Genomic DNA, 12,095 nt, shown 5'->3' with positions numbered 1-12,095 from the left:
CTAGTGATGAGTTAGCTAGTGATGAGTTAGCTAGTGATGAGTTAGCTAGTGATGAGTTAGCTAGTGATGAGTTAGCTAGTGATGAGTTAGCTAGTGATGAGTTAGTTTGTGTCATTGAGAAGGATGGCATTGTTGGGCTAGCTAGGGTCGAGCTTAGCGAAGGAGGACTACGGTCATGAGGTCGAGGAGGTAACTTGGCTGTCATGAATGTAGTTAGCTGTCCTTGCGTTTGCGTGTAAGAATCCGATGGTTGATGTTGCATTTCACTTTGCAGTAATTTCTGCATTTGGCTGTATTGTATTTTCTCTTCTTGCTCATTCGCCAGTTGAGCTTTACCAAACAGCATGGTCGCTTGCATTATGTCAATGTACTCGCCTTCTGCGACGTTGCGCTTTTCTATACTTTCTTTATTATCGGCAATAGTATCCGACTCTTTGCTAGCACAATTTTTGAATTCCGTTTTTGCGTCTTTCTCGCGGGTGTCCCACGTACTTGGAGACACCCAGCCGACTGGTTTGGCCTCCTGTTCACTGTCTTTAGTTACGTTAGCTTGCTTCGCTAATGAAGATGCTACGCTAGTGTCTACCAAACGCAAAGAAACGGCAATCCCATGTTTTGCCGGTCGTATCCTCGTCTCCACAGAAAAGTTTGCGCTTGTTTGTGCTTGCGACACTGGTTTTGTAATTGATAATGAGGAAGATGATTCGGGGAAACTTGGTAGCGGAGGTGGAAGAGGTGGGAAGGAAGAAGGCACTGAGGCCATAATATTCCGATTTTGAGAAATATCCACAAATTCAGGTACGGCTACCCTCTCCCATGGTAGCCTGACAACTCCCTGCTCATTGGCAAGTAAACAGTGACTTAAAGGCGTCCCATTGCGATCCTGGTTGAGCTCCTTCAGCCAGTCAGCAGTGAAAATACATGGGTAGGATGTCTCCGGGACCGGCGTTTCCTCGATATGGACGTCTTCCTGTCGAAACCCCGCCTCCTCCAGCAGACTGCCGACCAGGATGCGAGCTGATTGGTCACAGAAGGGCGCCACCTGCAGGTAGAAGTCTCCTGGACACAGGAGCCGGGGGTCGGGGGGCGAGAGGTGGATGACGACCCGGTCACGTAAACACAGTGGCCAGCCCTCGTGAAGGAACAGCTTTTCTGGGTACTGGGACTGTGATAAGACAGAAAGGAGTGAGAGTTTCTTGCGGCATTAATATGAAAAATAGTAAGCAGCTCCAGTCAAAGTCTTTTTACAGAATCACAAAACTACAATGCTGTTCAGAAGACATTAAAACAAAGGCTGCTTCGTTGTGAAATAGTCTGGGGAAGATGTCTGAACTTTAAAAACACAGAGTATCTTAATGGATCTCAACGCTGTGACGTACATAGAAGAAGAAAATCACTTTATTGTCATTATACAATTGTACAACAAAATTGCATAGATCAGATCAGATGTTGGGTTAGTCCTGAGCCGCTGCGACTCTGCGCGACACCACTGTGGGCCAACCTGACCAGCATGTTTTTGGTGGTAGGTAGAAACCGGAGCACCGGGAGGAAGCCTAGGAAGCCCCGTCCAGGGATCGAACCTGGGACCTTCTTGCTGTGAGGCAGTTTAAGATAGGACTTTATTGATCTCACAATGGAGAAATTCACTTCTTGCATCACCTCTCAAGAAACTCTCAGGCTGTGCAAAATAGACAGGAAATGTGCAATCACGTAATAGTAACTAGAGTAGAGACATGGCTGCCACCCGTCCCTTAAAATACATAATTGTCCTGTTTAGTATTTTGCTGTAAAACTCTGCATCCCGTTTGGACTCAATATGGGATACTATTTGCTCTGTATTTACTGAGCCTGGTTTAGTGTGGATTAAAATGTTGCAACAAACATAGGACAATATTTGCAATATTTACGACATCGATATTATTGCAATATTTGACTAAACAGTTTGAACACTGCATAAAAGCACATTTACTATCTACGTTTTAAATGGTACTCATTAATTGATCATTGGGCTATTTTCTACTGTTGTTGGACTGTCACCTTGGCTGAGGGTGTGCTACTGCAGATAGAGTCCCTTCATGTGCTGAAAGTGGCAACAGAAGAAGGACAACATTTATCACATGGTTAAAAGTTAAATTTGTACATGGTATTTCTTTTTTGACACACCAAGCATATTTCCAAAAATACAAAAGTTTTATGCATGTTTTTAGTGGGAAGTGGGCGAGAACAGAGTAAACCCCATAGAATCAGTATCATTTATTAATGGCCACACAACAGAGTTGGTGGAATCTGTTTTCGGCACAGCGCATGATGCTCACATCTCTCCTGTGTCAGTCACACACACACAGTTGAATGCACTTACACAGGCGGCCTGCTGCACCGAGTCGAGGATGTGTCTGGCGGGGACCAGGAAGTGGAGGAGACAGCGGAGGGCGTCGCCGTGGTAACGGCCCTGGATGAGAGCGAAGAGCTGGCTGAGCAGTGTGGGAGCGGTGGACTCGAACGGGGGGTACAGGTCCGAGAGGAGAGTCTGGATCGAGCCCTCCACACAGTCCGGCTTCTGAAAGACAACAGGAGGAGGGCGGGTAAGCAGGACTGCACTTCTAAAATAAATGTTTTTGAACTAGAGACAACCTGCGACTGATGGATTACATTTCTTCTTCACTTCTGTTCACCCCAGTAAAAACATTCTCTTGCATGCATTTTGGATTTTTGTAAATTAACTTTGGTCCCACCCTTTTCGCTTTTGTTGCCATGACTGCACGATCACATGTCTTAACGCTTTCAATCCTGATCACAGTGCAATCAATGCACCTGTACAGTGGGGGGAAATGGGGGGGAAACTGACACAGGAGGCACAGGGCGAGCACCGGCGGCCAGTGGTGCAGCCCATGAATGGCGTGGTGGACGGAGAAGGAGCCATCCCACACCGAGCGCACATTGGAGAGGCACCGACAGCACAGCCTGGAAGGAGAGGAGAGCACTACGAGGTCCAACACCAGCAGCGGGAGGACGAGGAGTCGGTGTTCGTGAGGAGGCTTAAGGCCCGAGGGCTGTGTGTGTTTGCAGTGCAGGAGGACGAGGTGTCGGGGACCGTCCAGGAGGAGGTGCGCAGGCAAAATGAGTGGCCCATGGAAACGGAGAGGGTGCGCTGTGGCGTGGATCACTATCATGGTGTGAAGGAGGACAGTGAGATGAACCTGCTACACATGGACATTTGAGCCCTGGCCGCCCTGCACAAGCCCCCTCGTAGAAGGAGAGCAGTCATGGACAATGCTCGGGCTTAATTCTGTTTAAAAATCTATTTCAGTGTTATTTCTATGAGCTCATGTGTTTTATTGGTCGCATCTACTCTGCTCTCACACTCAACATAGTGCAATAATCTAAAAACCTCAAGTGAGCGGATAAACTAAAATACAAAATCCGGTGTTTCCATCACTCCATCACAAACTTCAAAATGTGCATTAAAATCAACTGATGGAAACGCAGTTATTGTTTCTAGAAACACAGTTCATTCCTGTGGCAACTCTTAGAAGAGTGATATATTTTTAACCACGCTGCTTTTTGCTATATTTATTCTTGAAGTCTTTGATTGACAGGCCCTGGAGCTCTGTGGAGGCTTGTTGTTGCTCAGCCCACCTCACGGGGACGGAGTTTCCCGCCTTTTCTAGAACATGCTCTCTGTGGAAGGAGACTGAGCTGCCATTATGGATTCTCTCTCGTAATATATTTTAGGAGAAAGTACAATATCTTTACCGTAATACATGGGAAAATAGATACAAGTCTTTAGTTGTATAAAAAGTGTTACATTTGCCCCGGTGTTGCCCCATGCGTAGTATTTGACAGTTCAAGTGGCAGTGAAACCGACTGGCCTTAAGTTGAACTGCGGAACACGCCAAGAACTCTGACCTTTGACCTCAGCTTCTGACTTTAGGCCCTGCTGTATTTAGACCGAAGAAGGCCACAGAAAAGGAAATACTTTAAGTTGCATCAAATACACAGGGATTTCAGTAGTCTAGACACTAAATGTTGATGTTATTTGAAATAACATTAACATGTCATATCGCTCCCAGGACCCAGCGATACGACAACCCCGCCACCACTTGACCCGTACTGGAATAAAGTCTGGATTTGTGGTTCAAACTTCACGGCAGATTGTATTTTTGTACAGTTGCTGCCACATTTTGCTGTTTCATTGCATCCTGTATATGCGCATGTATTTTTCATGGGGCTAATCCAGTCATGTCTCTTCCACTCACATCAACTGCAGCCCCCCTGGGATGGTGACTCGGCGCCTGACACTCCATTCTCTCCGCCTCTATACCCCCCCCCAACCCCCCTCCACCCCATTCCCTGACAGGAGGATGACAGAAACCATCCAGAGGACAAAGTCAAAGTCATCATTACAGATTAAACTTCCAGTGGGTTCTATCTGACTTTTGAACTCAGAAAAAAGGCTACAGACTAAGGCTATGGATATGGACAAAAATGAAAGTCTCAATATTTTTGGGGACACAAACAGGAAAAAAACTTCCTGATTTTCCGATTTTCCCCCCAAATTTTTTCCATATTTTTCTCAACATTTTCCACATTTCTTCCTTATTTTTTCCCAACTCCCCCCCCCACATTCAATATTATCCCAACCTCTTCCCTATTTCTATTTATTTTCACCATATTTTTCGCAATTTTTCCCATTCCTCCCCCATATTTTTTCAAAATTTCCCCCAGTTTCTCCCCATATTTCCCCCCCCCAAATTTTACAAATCTCTTCCCTATTTTCCCCAATGTTTTTCCCCATTTCATCCCTATTTTTTTTTTCTCAATTTCCCCCCCAACCAATTTCCCCCCCCATTCTAATCCCCCCACCTTTTCCACCAATGTTGTCTCCATTTGATTTTTTTAACAATCTTTTTCCCCACTTCTTGACATTGGCGATATTGTAAAGTTGCGTATCTACCATACAGCTAATTAGATATTATCTTATATATTGCCTCCACATGGTTAGACTGATTCCAGTGTCGTGTGAACCAAGTGAACTCTGAAAAAATAAACAGTAAACCCGAGAGCCTCTTAGTAACATCAGCGTTGACATTAACATTGCAGCAGATATAAACAGTAGCAGTGAGATGGGGAGGTCTCGGCACAGCAGTTACGATGATTCACTGTGGAGTCATTTAGGCTTTAACACCGCACATAACTGAAACACAAGCCACACTGTATCCGTGACCCGCAGTGCTACAAGGGACATTTTTTATTCTTTAAATACTTGCATTAGCTTACAATAAATATGTGGAGGGGGGGTTGTCCAGAAGATCTTGATGTATTTCAAAACAGCAAACAGACATGAGTGCTTTCGAAAAAGAAATACTCCCAACTAGAATACACCACATTGTAATGAAAAATCTAACAAGAGGCTGTACTAGCACTGCAGAGAAAGCTCTAATGGCTCTCAATCAGCAGTTATCATGATGACGATATAAAGTATTATTATTTAAGTTTGGACGCTTTAGCACAAAGGTTATTTTAAGAAAAAAAAGTCAAGTGAAGGTTTGTCGGGTCGTGGGGGCAGCCATCTTAGTTAACACATAGCACCGGCCCCCTATGGCTTGGACCTGCTTACCCTGGGAGCTTCAAGGATCAGTCGAGCGCTCTAACCCCTCCACCACATTAAAGGGACTATACGGAGTTTAACAATGTTAAAATTCTGTATTTTCCTCCCCCTACATGTTCCAGCCATGTCCTAATGTGTAGAATGAGCCCAGACCTGTTCACCACAACTGCCTCTAAAATCCTGCACTGTCACTCAAAAAGGTGTTAATTCGGGTCCGAAGTGCCGTCATGCACGAGCTTAATATAGAAGGTGCAGTTACACGTATGACCTGAGGTGGCAGTAGTGAGTATAAAATGACCAACTTGTATCTAGTCTCTTTCAGGTGGCGGCTCCAGGAGGATTATATGGATATAATCATAGATATCATAAAATAAAGGCTAGATGTCTTAAGGCAGAGTCACTTCCGGCATAACCGGCGGCCATCTTGCCAAAGGGAAGCTTTCTGGCGAGCTAAAGTAAGTGAGTGATCAGCACAAACACAAATCCTCTCATCTCGCTGAAATCTTGGCAGATTCACAAACGGTTTGGTTTCTTACCAACGTTATTAACATGGCTATAATTCTGAATGCTGGAACATGTTGATTATGTTCATGTTCATATGTATGCAGCGTCATACCTACATCTCTGACCTTTATAACAAACCAAACCGTTTGAAAAACGGTAGAAAATTGAGCAAGTTATGGTTAATTAATAAGTACATGCACCATAAAACACAATGGTACGAGTGAGCGAATTCCCTGTGGCAAGATGGCCGCCGTGTGTGGACGTCGCCCTCCATTGGCCAGCGTGTACGAGACATCTAGCCTTTATTATATGATATCTAGAGATATAATACTTATAATCTTAACCCCCCCACGTTAACCAAGTGTTTTTTAAGTCGAGTTTTTAGTTACTTTAGAGTTACTTTTCCAGTACGTTTTGTTGCTCTTTTTTTATTTACTATTTCATCATATTTTAACGGGGTTTTGTCGCTTGTTTATTGTGTTTTTCTCACTCTTTTGTTGCTTTTTTTGTCCTTCTTGTTGTATTTTCATCCTCGTTTTTGTCGCTATTATGTTGCTTTGTTCAAGAAGCTTTTAGATTTGGGAAACTGGAGAAAATGTGCTTGGTTCTCTTTGCTCACATTTACACACTACATAAACCCTGGTTCGTCTCTGTTCAGTCTCGGTTTAGACCTCCTTCAGACCTGGTTCAGACCTGCTCCCTCTGATAATCACAACCACAACCAAACGTTTTCAAGAAATACGTTCCGAAAGATTGCTAATTGACAGCAAAGAAGGTCCAGGGTTCGATCCCTTCCTGTGTGGAGTTTGCATGTTCTCCCTGTGTCTGCGATGGTTTCCTCTGGGTTCTCCAAAAAAGTACATTTTGCCTTAGCACGACACCTTAACAGTAAGTCTCTCTTGGGTCATGCATCTGCTCAGGCCCACCACCCAGACACTGTCCCATCCCTCAAAGTCTAACCCTGGTCCCGTAAGTGTTTTTTTTCTTCCGCCCGTTAACCCGTTTACGAGCCGGGGCAGTCTCGGGCATGTGCTGAATGGTGCTGGTGTGGCTGCAGATTCGCGGGACTCAGTATAAACAGCGTCCGAAATAAATGGCGCGCTCACATTTCGGCGGATAGGATGTCCCGCAGTGGGAGATGGGGTCGCTCCGAATACCTCGGTCCCGATTACGGTACACAAAACAGAAATAGTCCAGGAGGCGCATGCCACACGTCAAGTCCCGTCCAGCCCGAACAGGATACAAATATTTCGCAGAGGGTATATACGTGCTTCATGGACATATTTTGGGTCTATTTGGAGGGTTTTCATTGCGAGTTCACAAAGTGGTTGAGGCCGGATATTTGGACAAGTGGAAGAGGAGACGAGAGTGACCTGGTTTAAACCATCGGAGGATGAATTAGACAGAATCGTAAACTCAAGGAGAGTCTGTAAGATTATTTAGTCACACAGGTGTGGGCTGTATCCTGGTGGAGCTGCTCGGTTATGTGTCAGTGATTTCTCAATGTCCATAAGCTACATTACTGTTTGTCAGATAGTGTTTCTTATGGCATTTTTAGGATTATTCCTCTTGTTTTGAATGATTTTACTGAACAATGGAGAGCTAAAACAGCCATGAATATTCATCTGAAGTCCAATAAATTGAACCAACTGGATTAACCAGACTTATAGCTGGGTGCCTGACTCATTGTTGTTGTTGAGTAGATTCATTTTTGCTTAGAATATGTTGTAAACACAGCAGAAAAAACTGATCTTGTTTATTGAGCGATGGAAGACAGAAGTAGAATCTAAATGAGGTTTGTCTGCATGTTCTCCCCGTGTCTGCGTAGAATTCCTTTGGTTTCCTACCACTAAAAACATGTACAATAGACCAGAAATAATGAGAGTGTGAGTGCATGGTTGGTGGTGGTCCGAGGGGCCAATGGCGCAGATTGGCAGCCTCACTTTTGTCAGTCTACCCCAGGGCAGCTGTGGCTACAATAGTAGCTTACCACCATAGAGTATGGCACCAATGAATGAGTGACATGGATAGAGGTAAAGTTCCATACAATTGTTAAGTGATGATGTAATCGCTCTACTTCCGAGTCCAACAGAACTTTAGCCCTATTCACTGTTATGAGATTTAACCTGCTGTAGAGACGACTACAATGCTCTTTTTAATTATCCGATCACACATAAATACTACATTTACTCTAAATTTTATTTCGCAATGTTTTTCTGCCATTAATTATGATATGTTAAATAAAAAATATCTTTGTTTTGCCTGGAGAAATGGTGACATATATTATTCTAATTACCGTAAACTCCAGACTATTGAGTGCACCTGAATATAAGCTGCATCAATAAAATTTAGAACTATTTTTTTTCAAAGCCACAGCTGTTCCAAGCGCATTGCAAAACACTGAACTTTTCTCTTCGTGCGACGTCAAATTTACCAAGATAACAGTGGCCTACAGGTACATTTACTTTTATTAAAGTGTGTTAAGAACTTCGATTAGCTGTTCAGTGAAGCCAAAGTGCTGCTCGCACAGCGACTCCTCCTCGGGAGTGTGGCCGTGTTTAGAGCCGCCCTCCTCGGCCTGTTACTGTTAGCACACACACATAGCCTCGGGAACTCTGAGCTGGGTTTGTGGTGAACATTCGAAGCTGTGCATTGCTGGACTCTCCATAATATTTCAGCAGTAAGAGAGCAATCGAAGCCACGTTAGCTACTTAGTGCAGGAGAGCATCCTGCAGCCTCACTCCAGTGAACAGTAAACACAGCAGACACAGTTGGAGGGTGGTATGATGACATTATATTTAGTATGACCATAAAAATCAATAAATTAGGCGCACCGTTGTATAAGCCGCAAGGTTCAAAAGGCGGGGAAAAAGTAGCAGCTTATAGAGCTCCACAGTCCCGCCCACTCCCAGTCACGTGTCGGGGTCCAACATAAAAAATCACATGTATTTTTAGCATTGACTTTTCGAAAAAGTCCATTATTAAGAGTTAAACATCACGGCGCCGGCGAATCAGCGATGTGCTAACTCACGGCCATTAAACATACAAGGTAAAATTGAAGATTTGTCTAAAACGTTATAAACTGCAAAATTATAAAAGTAATTTAGTTGTATTTTCAAGTATTGTTTGTTTCTTTCTTGTAAAACACCCGTGCAAGTGTCGGTAGTTAGCACATAGCTGACTAGCCGACGTTGTGCCTTAATAATTGACTTTTTTCGAAAAGTCAATGCTAAAATACATGGGATTTTTTGTGTCGGGCCCTGACACGTGACCGGCAGTGTCTGTGGAGCTCTATAGTCCGGAAATTACGGTTTGTGTAAAACAGTTTTTGCCAGTTTAAAATTGTTTCCCTCTATCTATGTCACTTCCTGTCAGTTTCCAATGAGGAAGTGAAACTTTAAACATCACATAAAATGGTCAAACTGAAGAAATCTGGGGACAATCTTAAAACAAATCTTAAATCTAATTTTGTGAACTATGTTTTAGTAAAAAAATGTGTCTAATGTGTCTTTTTTTTTAAACAACACTAAATTAAACTAGAATGGCAAAACATGGACTGGGAACATGACAATACTCTGTAATACTCATAGTAGCAGTTAAAATGTAGATTTAACCCCTTTAATCCTAAGAATACACGCTGTTGGCCATGGACTGCCACTTAGAAAAGTCTTTTTATTGCTTGTCGAACCTGTCAATAGAAAGTCCTGTGTGGAATTCTTCAGCTTCAGTTTCACCCCAAAGCCCTTCTGACTGACACAACTGTGACATAATGACATTTATGAGCTGGACGACTGCGACAACTCAACAGGTGTTTATGTAAATGAAGGTCGGCGCAAATCCGACCAGGTTAGACTCGGGTTTCCTCGTCGCCCGTACTTTCTCTCACACTCGCAGCCTGCATATCAGCCCTTTGTTTTCAGTAGGTAAGTAAAAAAATAAACCCTAGTTGAGAGCAGAGAATGCAGATGATATATAGAGAAACATTTTATAGTTACAGCGCGGTGTGTTTTTGAATAATTCATCATTCAGCGCTATTTCAGGTTTGGAAACATCGGGAACGAGGAGAGATCACTCAAACTGAAAAGAGACAAATTCCATCTATGTTTCCAGAGGCTTTCGAGGCTTAAGTGGATGGAGACACGGAGGGAGGGTTTGTACATTTTAGGAGAAAAGCTGGTGTGTGTGGAGCTCAGAGTGGTGAGGGCATAGACAGACTGGTAAAAAACAGTTCACAGGGGATTTACTGACTGATACTGAGCTCAAGCACATTGGGACAAACTGAGATGGCAAACAATACGGCCCATCATCATCATTAAACCTTCATGTGTCAGTTTCTACATGTTTTTGCCTTTTTCTGTGAACTGCATTCATAGTTTCTGTGTTTCACATTGTTTAGCTGGATACTTTTGTACATTGTTGCTGTGTTTTTGTGGAGGTTCAGTGGATTTTTTACTGCTGAGAGTCCGTACTAGCCATGAAGACATTTAAGACCTACATATGTCTTCTTCTGAAACACTGAAGAGCCACAAAGAACCCCACACACCTGCAGCACAGGGGAGCCGTCACAAGAAGCGCTACAGGAAACAAAAAACGTACAAACGAGGAGCTATCCGGGCAAGACTCGAAACTAAGCCACACAAGCCTTCTTTCCCGACTGTTCTGGCTCGTGTTCGTTCACTGGAGAACAAGACGGATGATATTTGTGTTGGTGTTTTGTGGTGGAGGGAGCTGCGCAGGAGTAAGAGGAAGGAGCAGGTGAAGCTGACCAGTGCAGGACACCACGCTCTGAAACAGTGACAAACCCAGGAGGTGGTGCACCATTTCAGAGGTGCACTGAAGGCAGCACTCCGGTTTCCTCGACCTCCCAAAACATGCTGCTCTGGTCGCCCCACAATGGCTCAGGACGAACCAACACCTGAACACAATTTTGATGTACAATTGTTCAATGACAAATAAAGTATTTACTTACCCAGGTTTGAAGTTATGGTTTTATTTCGTTGACATAGTAGTTACAAAGATTCTTTCAGTGGGGATTTTGGGTCGTGTTCAGTTTTTGAATAAGCTATATATAAGTAGGGGAACGGAATATTATGGTATATGGCTTTAATGGAAATATGTGGAGATTTCGGCAGCTTGGAAGAAGATGCTAGGTTATGATAATGCAACAAAAATCATGCCATGAATAAATAAATAAATAAACAGACTCACTATCCACCATCACACTATCAAAAGATGAATTTACTACAACAGAATGTAGCAGTACATCAGCTGTAGAGCGTTCTCCCACTGACAGAAGTGCTGATGATTGTATTAACCTGGAGACTTTTCTGACTTTCTAAAAGCATCCAGTGACAGATGTTGGACCAGTATTGGCCTGGCCCTTCCATTACGACACACAATAATAATAGGTCGCACCACAAAGCCAAGATGGCGTCAGCACTTTAGACCTGCCCTTATAGTAATCCAGGCGACATAAGTGGCACTTTGGAAGACTGTGTTTAAGTGATTACAGACACGTCAGAAGATCCCACTCCATAAACAGGCCCTTGAACGCAGCATGTTGACGTGAAGTTCACTTTCTCAGTCATAGCTATAGGCTTTCACTGAAGGACTTGGCATTGATAAAATAATGACATCTGAAAATATAAATAAGCAAAGACAAAGGTGTAGGAGGAGTTTAAATTCTGTCAATATCCTGGTTATTATCACAGGGTTTAGATCTCTGATCTCAGATTCCTGGATAAGCCAATATGCGGATTGAGAGGAACCAGGATACTCTTATATTATTCCGACAAAGGAGTACCCTGGTTTCTGACCGCTGCTGACGCACTGAGCAGGGATGCAGTGAGGACCCACTATAATCGGGTCCAAGCCGTGACCCGGATAAGAATTGCATTTCTTATATCATTTCACCTGATGAAGGTATTCACGATTCTTTAATCTTTTCTCGCTCTGGGCTAAAAATGAGAATAGCCAGTCTTGT

The 12,095-nt window shown here is 43.5% G+C and overlaps 1 protein-coding gene across 1 annotated transcript in view; it reads right to left on the bottom strand.

Moving 5' to 3' along the window:
• Window positions 1-12,095, bottom strand: part of LOC306964858 (uncharacterized protein) — a gene marked incomplete at both ends in the record, with an annotated part of 40,249 nt that continues 28,154 nt past the window's right edge. The window contains 3 exons of the mRNA XM_079559027.1: window positions 1-15; window positions 77-1,165; window positions 2,360-2,557. Coding sequence (XP_079415153.1) covers window positions 1-15; window positions 77-1,165; window positions 2,360-2,557 — 1,302 coding nt within the window. The remainder of the gene's footprint in view (window positions 16-76; window positions 1,166-2,359; window positions 2,558-12,095) is intronic.

Source organism: Gobius niger (assembly GCF_951799975.1).
Source record: "Gobius niger genome assembly, chromosome: 6".
In the NCBI taxonomy this organism is placed as follows: domain Eukaryota; kingdom Metazoa; phylum Chordata; class Actinopteri; order Gobiiformes; family Gobiidae; genus Gobius; species Gobius niger.
Note: the sequence above shows the minus strand (reverse complement) of the source record. Positions and strands in the feature narration are given on the sequence as shown.